Below are 16,402 nucleotides of genomic sequence, written 5' to 3'. Positions count from 1 at the left end.
AGATCTGCTCTCAGCCCTCCCAGCTTGCTCTGAGGGAAGGAGGAAAGCACAGGAAAATGGTAACCAGAGTGGCAGCTGGCTCTGCGCATGCTCAGAGGGCCTGGTTGGCTGGGGTGGGAAATAGACAGGTGTAGACCCAGCTGAGTCAAGGCCTTGAGGCCTGTGTGCACGTGTCTTTGATGTGATGTGTGCCTTTTCCCCACCCCCAACCCAGTCAGTGACGATGACTGCCAGAAGGTCCAGAGAGTGAGGGAGTGGAGAGTTATTTACTCCATACAGGATTTCTGCAAGAGGGGTCCATGGGCTTGGGAGGCATTTGTGGGGAAAGGAAAGTATCTCAGGATAGCCCAACTCTGCTGTGTATCCGTCTGCTAAATCTAAGGCCATATCCCTCTTGGAATCTGGGTGGATCAGGCAGTCCCAGCAACTGCAGAATTCTTTGTGTTCTCAGAACCCCTAGACTGGGGTCTTAGGGGCCGGGGGTTTCTTCCTGCCTCTAGCCAATGTGATGGATATGGTGCTGAGTCCCACGGTGTGGCTGAGATCTTGTTTGGATCTGAGTCTTGGCAGAACTGGGGTCTGTTCTGGAGCAAGGGACTTCCAGATGGTGCTAATGGTAAAGAAGCCGCCTGCCAATTCTGGAGACAGAAGAGCTGCGAATTCAGTCTCTGGGTCAGGAAAACCCCCTGGAGGAGGGTGTGGCAACCCCCTCCTCTAATTCTTGCCTGGAGAATCCCATGGACAGAGGAGCCTGGAAGGCTACGGTCCATAGGGTCACACAGAGTTGGACATGACTTAGTGACTGAGCATGCACTCACTGAACGGAATGAGTGAGAGAAGTCGCTCAGACGTGTTCAACTCTTTGCGACCTCATGGACTGTAGCCTACCAGGCTCCTCTGTCCATGGGATTTTCCAGGCAATAGTACTGGAGTGGATTGCCATTTCCTTCTCCAGAGGATCTTCCCGACCCAGGGATCGAACCCGGGTCTCCTGCATTGTAGACAGACGCTTTACCATCTGAGCCACCAAGGGAGGGGTCCTGGATTCAGAACTGGGTCTTAAGTTGAGGCAGGGAGCCCACTTGAGGTCAGAACTCAAGGGTGACTTCAGGCAAGGTGGTGAGGTCAAGAGCAGGCAAGAGAGAGGGATTTGAGAGAAGGCCAGGGTGTGCCCGGGGGTGGGCTCAGCTATGGTCTGCTGGGGGAGGGTCTGATTGGAGTCGGTATCTTGGGTGGGCCATGTGGGTTTGGAGGAGGCAGGTGGCTGAGGCTGGGACATGCTAGGGAGGTGAAGGGCCCAGGTTGGATGGAGACGGGGACCCCTTTCCAAGAGGGAAGTGAAGTTGGCTTCCTGAAGTCAGGTGGGTGGACCTTGGCAGACCCCGCTCTGTTAGGGGCTGTTGAGGGCTAACAAGATCTCCCCCTTTTCTCCTGCCTACTCATTCCTTTTCCCTCTCGAATTCATTATCGGCTCCTCAGCCCACGACATCTATGTGCCTCCTGGGTAAAAGTCTACATTGTGAAATCGTGGGGAGACGTGTATTGTCTAGAGATTGACAGCCTGGGAGGTCTGATCAAAGGAAGTTTTTGCATTTGCTAGGAAAAACAACTCTACGTCAATCAGTTGGGAAGTTAAGGACGAACAAGCAAAAGCCATTCAACTTGCTCTGAAATCAGCCAAAGAATTCCAAAGAAGGCGTGTGGGTCTCCAGAGTGAACTTACAGACTCCTAACAACTTCCTAAAGGCAGGTACCCCCGGGTCCCACATCGTGAAGGGCCGATGGCCCCCAGCCAGGATGGGCGGGGGTCTGGAGGGACAGATCTGGGGTCTCTTGGGGGGGAAGCATCAAGTCTCCTGAACTTATCATGAATTCAGTATGCTGGGAATGCCCGGCTTGATGCCCAGGGGAGGGTGAACTGGAGGGCTGGGACAGCAGCTGGAAGCCCCGTGGATTTGCGCAGCACACAGCAGGCACAGTATTGGAGGGGCTGGCAGTTCCAGCCCTTTATGGCCTTCACCCTGCACTTGAGCTTGAAGGGACCTTGCAGCGGCCACCCCTCCCCCTTCTTCAGCTGGGACTATGCTTTCACTTTCTCAGAAAGTTCCCTGAATTTTATTAAACATCTCAGGGAGCAGAGAGACAATCTAGGATCTCAAGCATTGGTCCTGAAGTTCTCCATAACCATACATCAAAGACTCTACTTTATTGGCTGTGAAGACTATGCCCTTGAGTCCCGTTTTCTTAAGAGCGCTGGTGTTTGAAGACCTATTAGTGCAACAGACCTGAGCACTCTGTGAGAAAGGGCTCTTTCAGGTCTGGCACAAGGGGCTGGAAGAGGCTCCCTTGGGGAGCATGGAAGGAGGCGATGGCCGGACTCAAGCTTTGTCCATCCTGAGGCTTCCTCACCTCCCCATGTCAGGCCAGCGGCAGCCAGAAGCAGAGGAAGAGAAGCACAGCTTCTACCGGAAAGATGTGAGCTGTCCAAGGATGTCCGTCTCCCCCAAGCTAGTTCTCCATCCGCTCAGGTGGGAGCATCCACAGATTCAGACGGGTGAGAGTCTTGAGGGTCAGTTTAGTCTCTGGAAGAACCCAAGATCTGAGAGACCCTCTCCACCCCTCTCAGCAACCTGAGCTGGTATCTACTTCTCCTCAGAAACTCCCAGTGCAGCCCAGCAGAGAAGAAACTGAGACTGGTTATGCTGGGGCTGGATGGGGTTCCGGGGGGGGGACAGCCCTGATCATCGGCTCCTGGGTAGGGGCACGTCTGAGCGCAGGGTGATGGGCACTCACCGAGCAGGGAGCCCGCCGCCAGGATGGTCAGGAGTGTCCTCATCGGGGCCAGGCACAGGGCCCTCTTCCGGTCTCTACCCCAGACTGAGCCCAGAGGGAGGGCTGAGAAGCTTTGGCGCCTTGGCAGCTGGCTCCACCCAGGCACGAGGGCGGGGAAAGGAGGAAAGGTGGGACCTGGGCAGTGGGGAGCTGGGTACAAAGGTGCCTGGTCCGTGTGCTTCGGAATTCCAGGTCCTGGGCGGGACCCAAGGGAGTTCCCTTCCTAATTGCAGAAAACAGCAACAGTGACGGACTGGCTTGTTTATCTGGTCCAGTGGCTGATTCATCCTAATACTCTTCAGTGCTTTATTAGGGAACTGATAGGCAGAAAAGACAAAAATAATCCATGATGTACAGCCTTATCTGGGAGCAAGTTGGCACTGGGTATCAAAAGCTTGTAACTTACAAACCACCTTTTGCCCCAGTGATTCCATCCACAGGGATTCACCCTGAGGAAAGCAACTAGAGCAGAGGCAGGAGCAGAAGATATGTTCTGGAATGTTCCTTGAAGCAGAGGAAAAGCTAGACTCCTTGGTTTTGTTCTGGCAAGAAGAGATAAATGTATTTGCTTGTGTCTTGTGCTATGTATTGACGTTGGTCCGCCATGATGCATGCTGGGCTTGGGAACAGCTTTCTACCCAGAGAGGCTGCTGGGGGTGAGAAGCCCAGGCCCTCCTACCTTGAGCCTTTGGACTTTGGAACCTGCAAAACATTGGGGAAAAAAAAAGGATCTGAGATTTCAGTGACTCTTTCTACTGTGCTAGAGATGGGGGCACAATTCAGGAATGGGCTTTTGGTTGGGGACCATGAAGATTCAAACTGCTCACCCAAGCTGTCTCACCATGTGCAGCTGGATCTATAGGGATTACATGATATCCACTGGGATGGGTGTTTAGGCAATGATTTTCCCCTTCTCACTGGGCCTCAAGAGAAGGTTGAAGGGGCCTGGACTCTGATGAGGGTGGACACTGTCAGAGATCTCTGCCTCTGTGGAGAGTTTGGCCTGCCCCCGTCACACAACAGCTGGCTGAGTCCTGTAGCAGGACAGCTGGGTCCTCAGGGAGGGTATAGGGGCCTTGGTTTTAGGATGTAGGAGGCTGCGATGGCCAGGAATCTGTATTTAAGTTTTTCTTTTCTGTGTTGTACTTGTTTTCTGTCAGCTCTGAGTCCTTGGTAAAATTTGTTTGACTAAACAGCCACAGTTAAGGTGTGTTTTGGGGGAATTAAGGCATGGCTTGGGACTTTATTATTTTTTTTTTTTGGCTCCAGAATCACTGCAGATGGTGACTGCGGCCATGAAATTAAAAGACGCTTGCTCCTTGGAAGGAAAGTTATGACCAACCTAGACAGCGCATTAAAAAGCAGAGACATTACTTTGTCAACAAACGTCCATCTGGTCAAGGCTATGGTTTTTCCAGTGGTCATGTATGGATGTGAAAGTTGGACTATAAAGAAAGCTGAGGGCAGAAGAATTAATGCTTTTGAACTGTGATTTTGGAGAAGACTCTTGAGAGTCCCTTGGACTGCAAGGAGATCCAACCAGTCCATCCTAAAGGAGACCAGTCCTGGGTGTTCATGGAAGGACTGATATTGAAGCTGAAACTCCAACACTTTGGCCACCTGATGTGAAGAGCTGACTCATTTGAAAAGACCATGATGCTGGGAAAGATTGAAGGCGGGAGGAGAAGGGGACAACAGAGGATAAGATGGTTGCATGGCATCACAGACTCAATGGACATGAGTTTGGGTAAACTCTGGTAGTTGGTGATGGACAGGGAGGCCTGGCGTGCTGTGGTTCATGGGGTCGCAAAGAGTCAGACACGACTGAGCAACTGAACTGAACTGAACTGTGCCAGCCCTGTCCTGTTAATTGCAGGAAACTGTATTTCCCAGACTCCTTTGCCAACGGCTTCCTGCTAGGTTCAGTGCCTTGGGAGGCACTGGAGGGAGACAGGTGAGCTGGAGGAGAGGAGTCAGGGGATTTCTCCCCCTGTTCCTCCACTTTGAGTGGCCTCCCCCAAAGGCAGTGTCTCCTCTGGGGCTCCCGCTGCCTCCAACCAGGCAGCCGCCACCATCTTTCTGTCAGGTGGCCTGGGCTCTGATAACATCTCCTTCCATTTTCGCCTTTTGTTCAAAGGATGCAGCAACTTCCTGCTGTGGTGACTCTCTGGGCTGCTTCTCAGTTCCTGAGTGAATTCTCAGCTCTTTCATCACCTGGGCAACCAACTCCCTTATGTGAAAGTCTCTTGGTTTGAAAGACTCAAGAGGTTTCTGTGCTCCTGCCTGGACTATGATGGCTATAGGGCCTTTGGTGACTTTAGGGACAAGGGGTTGTGGGGAGATTGCGGTCAGAGAAACAAGTTACAAAAATGCCAAGAAGGGCTCATCAGGAAAGGAGCAGTCGCTGGAATAATCTGGGCTGGTTGGATGAGAGGACCGGCTGCAAGCCTGTAGGTCTGTGGAAAGTGAAGTCTTCCTTGGGGACTCTCAGAAACACCTGGAAGAAGGAATCTGTGAGAGAACTAGGCCCCCCCATACTTAGGCTGGACTATGATTACGGGACTACTAATGACAAGGAAGACACCTGGATTGTTAAAGAACTTGGGAACATCCAGACATCATTTCTAATAGTAAAAAATAAAAGAGAACAGCATTCACATCTGACTCTAGGGGTTTGGTTAAACACATAACTGTTAAGTCCATCCATTGCAGGATGAACGCGGCCTTCAAAACAACGCTGGAGAAAACTGTTTTGTGACCCAGGTAAAGGGTCACCACATTTTGCTAAATGAAAAGAAGCCTGGGGAATTCCTTGGTGTACAGTGGTTAGGACTCTGCGCTTTCACTGCTAACGGTGCTGGTTCAGTTCCTGGTTGGGGAACTAACATCCCGTGAACCGGCCACAAAGAAGCATAGCATGACCTATGCACCATGTAAGGCTTGTTAAAACACATACACACGCAGAGAAAAATCTGAGAGATATAGATGAAAACAATCATGGAATTATCTCTGGGTGGTAGTAGAATTAAATGTATTTTTATTTTCCTTCCTTTGCTCATTTGCATTTTCTAAAGTTCTTATAGGAAATATATTATTTTACGACTGCAGCCACGAAATTAAAAGACGCTTTCTCCTTGGGAGAAAAGCTATGACCAACCTAGATGCATATTAAAAAGCAGAGACATCACTTTGCCGACAAAGGTCCATCTAGTCAAAGCTAAGGTTTTCCAGTGGTCATGTATGGATGTGAGAGTTGAACCATAAAGAAGGCTGAGGGCTGAAGAATTGATGCTTTTGAACTGTGGTGTTGGAGAAGATTCTTGAGAGTCCCTTGGACTGCAGGAAGATCCAACCAGTCAATCCTAAAGGAAATCAGCCCTGAGTATTCATTGGAAGGACTGATCTGAAGCTGAAGCTCCAATATTTTGGCCACCTGATGCTGATTTGTTGGACAAGACCCTGATGCTGGGAAAGATTGAGGGCAGTTGGAGAAGGGGACGACGGAGGATGAGATGGTTGGATGGTATCACCAACTCAATGGACATGGGTTTCAACAAACTCCGGGAGGTAGTGAAGGACAGGGAGGCCTGGCATGCTGCAGTTCATGGGGTCACAGAGAGTTGGACACGACTTAATGGCTGAACAACAAAACATTAAGGAAAAGTACGGTGGCAGCGCATCGCAAGTGGCCGCTGAAGTGCCTCTGTCTGGGCTGACCCGTCTCTGGGGATTTCTTTTCCCTCAACCAGAGACCCCTTTCTTCACAGCCAGCTGGGATGGTTTCTTCTCTGCTCACAACAGCTCCAGACCATCACAGATTCACTCTAAAAAAATCCTTCGAGAAGATGTGGTATAAATATGAATATATATAATGGAATATTACTCAGCCTTAAAGAAGAATGAAATAACTCATGGATGGACCCAGAGATTACATACCTAGTAAAGAAACACAAATATCATATGCTACCACTTACACCTGGAATCTAAAAAAATGATACAAATAAAGTTGTTTTTTTTTTTACAAAACAGAAACAGACTCACAGATTTAGAAAACAAACTTATGGTTACCAAAGGGGAAAAGGGGAGAGGGACAAATTAGGAGGCTGGGCTTGGCATATATGCACTATTAAATAGAAAATAGATGATCAACAGGCAGATACTGTATAGCACCAGGAACTCTGCAGTGTGGCTCTTCGATACTCTTGTGGTGACTTACACGAGAGGGGGATCTGGAAAAGAATAGATTTCTGTATATGTATAGCTATAGTGCTTTACTGTACACCTGAAATGAAAGCAACACTATATATTAAAAAAAGCAACATTATAAATCAATTCTACTCCAATACAAAATTAAAAATTTAAAAATTCCTTCTTGAACTCTGGTCTGCTGGGTACTTGGCATTGTCCAATATTATTCTTGAGTTGCGCTCATGTTTATGACTGGAAAAAAGAGGCTCTGGCAGGGGCAAAGTGGGGTGCCAGCGTCATCTTCAAATATCAGACAGGCTGCTGCAGGGAGAAGGGTTTAGCCCCTTTTTGGTAACTGCCTCCAAACAGGAAAACCAGAGTACAGAGTAAGGGGACGTATTAAAGAGGCAAGTTCCTTTCGGTTTAAGGAAGCAGCTCTCCCCATGAAGGTGTGGCCGACTTTGTGATGGGCTGCACTTGGTTGCTGTGGGTATTCAGTGAGAAGGTAGGACCACTGGGAGATGCCCCCTAGATGACCTCCTTCTCTGGCCTCTCAGGTTTAAGGTGTTTGTCTCCCCAGTGAGGAAGAAAATGTTCTGAGCGCACAGAGCACCCCCTGTATTTCTCGGTACCCTCCTCTGTACTCTCTCTGTATCCTTTACAGAGCAGCTATCTAGCACCAACTTACAGAACTGACCTTTATCTCAGCAGATTGCCCTTGCTAGCTCTTTGACTCAGACAGCCAGAAAAATGCACGTGTTTTCCCTCTGATAAAATTTTCCAATTACACCTTGCATTGACCTGCCTCTGAGTCTTTGCACAAGCTGTACCCACTGCTCAGAACACCATGTCCATCCCACTTTAATTCCTCTTCATTCTTGACTGCTTCTCAAGCTCACTTCCTCCAGGAAGGCTTCCCCTTGTGATCAGCTCACCTGGGTAGATTAGGAGGCGCAGCTCCCACGGCCCCGTCTCTCCTCCAACCTGGTACGTATCTCACCACATTATTTGTTTCCCCATTTGGGGAACAGAGCATATAACTTGTATCCTGCACGAGCTGATACCAAGCGGGTACCCAGGAATATTTGCCGGACGAATGAATGTGCTGAGGGAGCTGGCCAGGGCTTCAATACTGGCTGCGGAATACCCCTAAGCTGTGGAAAAAGCATTTCCTAAAATGACAAATACTCAGGGATGTGACCTGCTTCTGTCCCTTCTCTGAACACCCAGGGATGCCAGAACCTGTTCTGTAGAAGCAAGAACATTAGCAGGAAGTGGGGTGTGCTTTGGGGGAGGGGAGTGTTGTTTCCATGGTGATTCAGCAGTGAGATGCTTGAAAGGGGTCTCTGACCATTCGTGGATGGGAGGAGCAAGGGATGAATCTGTGACAGTTCACCCCAGAGCCTTTTATTTAAGAAAAGAAGCATCATATTCACTTTGGAGTCATCTTCCTCCAAGTCTGGCTGTGTTAATCAGGGACATTGACTTAGATGTTCCAAGTTGGGAGCCTGGGTCTGCTCCCAACCTTGCACCTGACTCCAGGTAACCTTGAGTAGACTTTGGTCCCTCACTGGGCCTCTGTCTATGAAGGAGGCTGGGGTCTAGGAGTCCTTGAAGGGCCCCTGGGGCTCAAATGGCCTCTGCTTCTATGTCACTTTGAGGTTGGAATCCTCTCCTGACATCCTGGAATTCCCTACCCGGTTGTTGCCAGTGACACAAACACAAATTCAGCTCAGCAGTCACTGACTCTGCTTAGAATTTTAGCTGTCTCTCTCAGGGTAAGGAGTTCCAGCAGCTTATTACATGCTAGCAAGGTCATGCTTGCTCATAAAACATTAAGAATACCCTGCATCTCATGCCAGGATTGGGGAAACAGGTTTGTATGTACCCTGGGAGGCAGGAAGTGAAAAGATTATGGGCCTTGGGCAGACAAACCTAGGTTCAAATCCTAGCTCTGCCAGTTGCTTGCAGTGTGCAGGTGGCTTAAGCTCTCACCCTGAGCTTTCTCATTTACAAACGAGAAAAAGAGCCTCTACTCTCAGTGATGCTGGGAGGGTTAAACAAGCTGATGTCTCTGGGCAGTTTCAGAGGACACTTCCTGCAGTGAGTCTTCTCTGTTACAAAATGAGGAACCAAGGATCAAGAGAGGACCCTTAGAAACCTTGATAAAACACCAGCCTCCTGGGTATGCAGGCATGGAGATGGCAGGAGGTGGCAATCAGGACAGTCATAAATAACCACTTGGAAGTTTGAGTTGGCAGGAGTTTTTGAGGCCAAATTCCAGAGACGGGAGAAGTAAGGGCCTGCATCCTGCAGTTCAGGCGTTGAGGCTGGATTAGAGCTAGAGCCGGCTCACTAAGCACAGGCGGCTGCGGGCCGCCTCACTAAGCGTGGCCCAGAGGAGCTACTCTGCATCCGAGGTCAGGGGCGGGGCCGGGAGGAGACACCCCGAGTCCGAGGTCAGGGGCGGCGGCCGAGAGGAGCTACCCTACGTCCGAGATCAGGGGCGGCCAGGAGAAGCCACCTCATGCCCGAGGCCAGGGGCGGTGACCTTGAGGAGCCAGCCCGAGCCCGAGGCCAGGGCCGGCGGCCGGAAGGAGCAACCCAAGGAGCGGTGGCTGCGCAGGGAGGGCCTAGAGGAGCTATCCCACGTTGAAGTTCAGGAACGGTGGCGGTAAGGAGATACCCCTCATCCAAGGTAAGGAGCAGCGGCTGTGCTTTGCTGGAGCAGCTGTGAAGAGATACCCCACGCCAAGGTAAGAGAAACCCAAGTAAGATGGTAAGTGTTGCAAGAGGGCATCAGAGGGCAGACACACTGAAACCATAGTCACAGAAAACTAGTCAATCTAATCACACTAGGACCACAGCCTTGTCTAAATCAATGAAACCAAGCCATGCCTACGGGGCAACACAAGACAGGTGGGTCACGGTTGAGAGGTCTGACAGAGGTTCACTGGAGAAGGGAATGGCAAACCGCTTCAGTATTCTTGCCTTGAGAACCCCATGAACAGTAGGAAAAGGCAAAATGATAGGATATCAAAAGAGGAACTCCCCAGGTCATTAGGTGCCCAATATGCTACTGGAGATCAGTGGAGAAATAACTCCAGAAAGAACGTAGGGATGGAGCCAAAGCAAAAACAATACCCAGTTGTGGATGTGACTGGTGATAGAAGCAAGATCCGATGCTGTAAAGAGCAATATTGCATAGGAACCTGGAATGTCAGGTCCATGAATCAAGGCAAATTGGAAGTGGTCAAACAAGAGATGGCAAGAGTGAATGTCGACATTTTAGGAATCAGTGAACTGAAATGGACTGGAATGGGTGAATTTAACTCAGATGACCATTACATCTACTACTGTGGGCAGGAATCCCTCAGAAGAAATGGAGTAGCCATCATGGTCAACAAAAAGGTCTGAAATGCAGTACTTGGATGCACTCTCAAAAATGACAGAATGATCTCTGTTCATTTCCAAGGCAAACCATTCAATATCACAGTTATCCAAGTCTATGCCCCAACCAGTAGTGCTAAAGAAACTGAAGTTGAACGGTTTTATGAAGACCTACAAGACCTTTTAGAACGAACACCCAAAAAAGATGTCCTTTTCATTATAGGGGACTGGAATGCAAAAGTAGGAAGTCAAGAAACACCTGGAGTAACAGGGAAATTTGGCCTTGGAATGCAGAATGAAGCAGGGCGAAGACTAATAGAGTTTTGCCAAGAAAATGCACTGGTCATAGCAAACACCCTCTTCCAAGAACACAAGAGAAGACTCTACACATGGACATCACCAGATGGTCAACACCGAGATCAGATTGATTCTATTCTTTGCAGCCAAAGATGGAGAAGCTCTATACAGTCAGCAAAAACAAGACTGGGAGCTGACTGTGGCTCAGATCATGAACTCCTTATTGCCAAATTCAGACTTAAAATGAAGAAAGTAGGGAAAACCGCTAGACCATTCAGGTATGACCTAAATCAAATCCCTTATGATTATACAGTGGAAGTGAGAAATAGATTTAAGGGTCTAGATCTGATAGAGTGCCTGATAAACTATGGAATGAGGTTTGTAGCATTGTATAGGAGACAGGGATCAAGACCATCCCCATGGAAATGAAATGCAAAAAAGCGAAATGGCTCTCTGGGGAGGCCTTACAAATAGCTTTGAAAGAAAGAGAGGCAAAAAGCAAAGGAGAAAAGGAAAGATATAAGCATCTAAATGCAGAGTTCCAAAGAATAGCAAGAAGAGATAGGAAAGCCTTCCTTAGCGATCAATGCAAAGAAATAGAGGAAAACAACAGAATGGGAAAGACTAGAGGTCTCTTCAAGAAAATTAGAGATACCAAGGGAACATTTCATGCAAAGATGGGCTCAATAAAGGACAGAAATGGTATGGACCTAACAGAAGCAGAAGATATTAAGGAGAGGCGGCAAGAATACACGGAAGAACTGTACAAAAAAGATCTTCACGAACCAGATAATCATGATGATGTGATCACCAATCTAGAGCCAGACATCTTGGAATGTGAAGTCAAGTGGGCCTTAGAAAGCATCACTACGAACAAAGCTAGTGGAGGTGATGGAATCCCAGCTGAGCTGTTTCAAATCCTGAAAGATGATGCTGTGAAAGTGCTGCACTCAATATGCCAGCATATTTGGAAAACTCAGCAGTGGCCACAGGACTGGAAAAGGTCAGTTTTCATTCCAATCCCAAAGAAAGGCAATGCCAAAGAATGCTCAAACTACTGCACAATTGCACTCATCTCACACGCTAGTAAAGTAATGCTCCAAATTCTCCAAGCCAGGCTTCAGCAATACGTGAACCGTGAACTTCCTGATGTTCAAGCTGGTTTTAGAAAAGGCAGAGGAACCAGAGATCAAATGGCCAACATCTGCTGGATCATGGAAAAAGCAAGAGAGTTCCAGAAAAACATCTATTTCTGCTTTATTGACTATGCCACAGCCTTTGACTGTGTGGATCACGATAAACTGTGGAAAATTCTTCAAGAGATGGAATACCAGACCACCTGACCTGCCTCTTGAGAAATCTGTATGCAGGTCAGGAAGCAGAACTGGACCTGGACCGATGTAGGATACAGCATGCTTGGGGCTGGTGCACCGGGATGACCCAGAGGGATGTTGTGGGGAGGAAACTGGGAGGGGGGTTCATGTTTGGGATCTCATGTACACCCGTGGTGGATTCATGTCAATGTATGGCAAAACCAATACAGTATTATAAAGTAAAATAAAGTAAAAATGAAAAGTTAAAAAAAAAAAAAAAGAACTGGACATGGAACAACAGACTGGTTCCAAATAGGAAAAGGAGTGCGTCAAGGCTGTATATTGTCACCCTGCTTATTTAACTTCTATGCAGAGTACATCATGAGAAACGCTGGCCTGGAAGAAACACAAGCTGGAATCAAGATTGCCAGGAGAAATATCAATAACCTCAGATATGCAGATGACACCACCCTTATGGCAGAAAGTGAAGAGGAACTAAAAAGCCTCTTGATGAAAGTGAAAGAGGAGAGTGAAAACGTTGGCTTAAAGCTCAACATTCAGAAAACGAAGATCATGGCATCTGGTCCCATCACTTCATGGGAAAAAGATGCGGAAACAGTGGAAACAGTGTCAGACTTTATTTTTTGGGCTCCAAAATCACTGCAGATGGTAACTGCAGCCATGAAATTAAAAGACGCTTACTCCTTGGAAGAAAAGTTATGACCAACCTAGATAGCATATTCAAAAGCAGAGACATTATTTTGCCGACTAAGGTCTGTCTAGTCAAGGCTATGGTTTTTCCTGTGGTCATGCATGAATGTGAGAGTTGGACTGTGAAGAAGGCTGAGCGCCGAAGAATTGATGCTTTTGAACTGTGGTGTTGGAGAAGACTCGAGAGTCCCTTGGACTGCAAGGAGATCCAACCAGTCCATTCTGAAGGAGATCAGCCCTGGGATTTCTTTGGAAGGAATGATGCTAAAGCTGAAGCTCCAGTACTTTGGCCACCTCATGCGAAGAGTTGACTCATTGGAAAAGACTGATGCTGGGAGGGACTGGGGACAGGGGGAGAAGGGGACGACAGAGGATGAGATGGCTGGATGACATCACGGACTCGATGGATGTGAGTCTGAGTGAACTCCTGGAGTTGGTGATGGACAGGGAGGCCTGGCGTGCTGTGATTCATGGGGTCGCAAAGAGTCGGACATGACTGAGCGACTGAACTGAACTGAGAGGAGGCTCGACTGAAGCGACTGAGCGCGCTGCACGTGTCCCGTGACAGGGCTTCCCAGGTGGCGCCAGTGGTAAAGAAACTCCTGCCAATGCAGGGGACATAAGGGGTGCGGCTCCCTGGGCAGAAATCGGCCCTAGCAGCAACCAGTATCTCTTGAGTAACTGATTCATGGAACTGAATCACTCATTTAGGCAGAGGTATAACTTCTCGAAAAAGTAAGAGGGTTCCAGGAAAACATCTACTTCTGCTTTATTGACTATGCCAAAGCCTTTGACTGTGTGGATCACAACAAACTGTGGAGAATTCTTAAAGAGATGGGAATACCAGACCACCGGACCTGCCTTCTGGGAAATCTGTATGCAGGTCAAGAAGCAACAGAACTGGGCATGGAACAATATACTGGTTCCAAATAGGAAAAGGAGTATGTCAAGGCTGTATATTATCACCCTGCTTATTTAACTTATATGCAGAGTACATCATGAGAAATGCTGGGCTGGGTGAAGCACAATCTGGAACCAAGATTCCTGAGAGAAATATCAATAACCTCAGATATGCAGATGACACCACCCTTATGGCAGAAAGTGAAGAAGAACTAAAGAGCCTCTTGATGAAAGTGAAAGAGAAGAGTGAAAAAGTTGGCTTAAAAATAAACATTTAGAAAACAAAGGTCATGGCATCTGGTCCCATCACTTCATGGGAAATAGATGGGGAAACAATGGAAACAGTGACAGATTTTATTTTTGGGGGGCTCCAAAATCACTGCAGATGGTGACTCCAGCCATGAAATAAAAAGATACTTGCTCCTTGGAAGAAAAGCTATGACCAACCTAGATGGCATATTAAAAAGCAGAGACATTACTTTGCCAACAAAGGTCCATCTAGTCAAAGCTTTGGTTTTTCCAGTAGTCATGTATGGATGTGAAAGTTGGACTATAAAGAAAGCTGAGCACAGAAGAACTGATGCTTTTGAACTGTGGTACTGGAGAAGACTCTTGAGAGTCCTTTGGACTGCAAGGAGATCCAACCAGTCCATTCTGAAGGAGATCAGTCCTGAATATTCACTGGAAGGACTGATGTTGAAGCTGAAACTCCAATACTTTGGCCAGGTGATGTGAAGAACTGACTCCTTGGAAAAGACCCTGACGCTGGGAAAGATTGAAGGCGGGAGGAGAAGGAGAAAACAGAGGGTGAGATGGCTGGATGGACATCATCAACTCAATGGACATGAGTTGAGTAAGTTCCAGGAGTTGGTGACGGACAGGGAAGCCTGGTGTGCTGCAGTCCATGGCATCACAAAGAGTCGGACATGACTAAGCAACTGAACTGAACCTATAACTTCTCATCTGTTTTTTTTTTAAATATTTATTTATTTGGCTGCACTGCATTTGGGTTGCTGCACGTGTGATATTCTACCTTCATTGTGCCATACGGGGTTTTTTTTAGTTGTGGCATGTGGGATCTAGTTCCCTGACCAGGGATTGAACCCCTGTATTGGGGGTATGGAGTCCTAGCTGCTGGACCACCAGGGAAGTCGTTGGTTTTTTTTTTAAACCCCAAACTCCCATCACTTTAGCTTGATTTTGTGCACACAGGAATAAACTCCAGGAAGCTGTAAGCGAGCAGTCAAAGATGCTAAGTTTACAGAAAATAATAGATTACAGGTGGGGGCTTAAGGGCTTCCCTGGCGGCTCAGACAGTAAACAATCTGCCTGCAACGCGGGACACCTGGGTTTGATTCCTGGGTTGGGAAGCTCCCTTGGGGAAGGAAATGGCTACCCACTCCAGTATTCTTGCCTAGAGAATTCTAGGGACGGAGGAGCCTGGTGGGCTATAGTCCATGGGCTTGCAAAGAGTTGGACATGACTGAGTGACTAATCCTGGGAGGACAGAAGGGAGAACTCTCCTGCTCCACCTCTTGCTGTCAATTGCAGACTCCCCAGAAAGAGACATAACCTTGCATTGCCCGACAGGAAGAGGGCTACTATGTTACTGCCCAGGGGGAGGAGGAATTTCTCTTTGCCTGGCAACAGCCTAGCCAATGAGAGACTGTCCTCACTCGGCCAATGAAGAGCCACTATCCTTCGAACTCCCAGTTTCCTCCAACAGATGGTTTATAGTGGCCCCTCTTTCCCCTATAAGGGAACATTCCTCTCCTGTTCTTGGGACTCGCTTGTTGTTCACCATGGATCGCATGTCATCAATGGCAATTCTTTGCTCTTTCTGAATAAATCCATTTAGCTGGTAAAATGACGGGCTTTTTTTCTTTTTTGTTTAGGTTTTCAGAAGTTACCCTGAGGGAGAATTGGTGGGAGCTGGGAGACCCTTCCCCAGTAGAGAGCTACTAGAATGAGTTTGGGCTCATAAGGCTGCCACATAGGGTATTCTATATCCTTCCGTAGGCCGTTGTTGCAGAAAGGTAAGCAGCCAGGGTGGTGGGCGCAGCTCTGGCAGCACTGTGGCACTCATCTTCTGCCCTCAGTTTGATGGACTCCAACTGCAAGTACCCGCACCTCTCTGGGAGGGAGTGGCTCTCTACACAGGACTGTTAAGGGTTGGTGGATAAATTCCCCAGTTCCTGCCCCTGGTAGTGGAACATATCTAGGGGGCCCAATACTGAACTCCCAAAGCTCCCTAGGAGGACAGAGTCCCACTTGCTCAGAGGCCTTGCCTGTCTGATCGTGCACCTGGACTGGCCGCCTCCCCTCCCTCTCTTCCGCTCTCCTGTTGGTGCTTTCTGAAATCACTGCACTGCTGTGTACCCCAAGTCCTTGTCTCTGGTCTGCTGCCAGGGACCCAACTGAAGACCTTATCCAGTAAAGCCCCTACGTATGAATCTTCAAACCGTGAACTTTCAAAGATACGAACATGCATCCGATTCCAGCAAGGAACCAGAAGCTATGTCATCAATGTCAGACATGAGTGAAACTGCAGCTTGTGCTCCATCTCCTATTGCTGACAATCCTTCAGCTCTACCACCTCCCATCTCCTCTCTCTCTTCCAGTCAGTAGTCCTTTTTGCCTGTCCACTCGGTGCCAGCCCTGTATGCCAGCGGTTGTACCTTTCAAGGTACTGTGCATGGGTTCAGTTGTGTCTGATTCCTTGAGACCCCATAGACTGTAGCCCACCAGGCTCCTCTATTCATTCTTTAAGG

General features: G+C 48.3%; 1 protein-coding gene across 2 annotated transcripts in view; it reads right to left on the bottom strand.

The window, feature by feature from the left end:
* The window catches only part of IL22RA1 (interleukin 22 receptor subunit alpha 1), a 28,834-nt gene extending 25,955 nt beyond the window's left edge, over window positions 1–2,879 (bottom strand). For both annotated transcript variants that reach the window (XM_004005119.6, XM_042244566.2), the window contains exon 1: window positions 2,794–2,879. In XM_004005119.6, coding sequence (XP_004005168.2) covers window positions 2,794–2,836 — 43 coding nt within the window. In that variant the 5' untranslated portion in view covers window positions 2,837–2,879. The remainder of the gene's footprint in view (window positions 1–2,793) is intronic.
* Between the last annotated feature and the right edge of the window lie 13,523 nt (window positions 2,880–16,402).

The sequence above is a fragment of the Ovis aries genome, chromosome 2, assembly GCF_016772045.2.
Source record: "Ovis aries strain OAR_USU_Benz2616 breed Rambouillet chromosome 2, ARS-UI_Ramb_v3.0, whole genome shotgun sequence".
NCBI lineage: Eukaryota > Metazoa > Chordata > Mammalia > Artiodactyla > Bovidae > Ovis > Ovis aries.
This window is presented reverse-complemented; position numbering and strand designations above follow the sequence as displayed.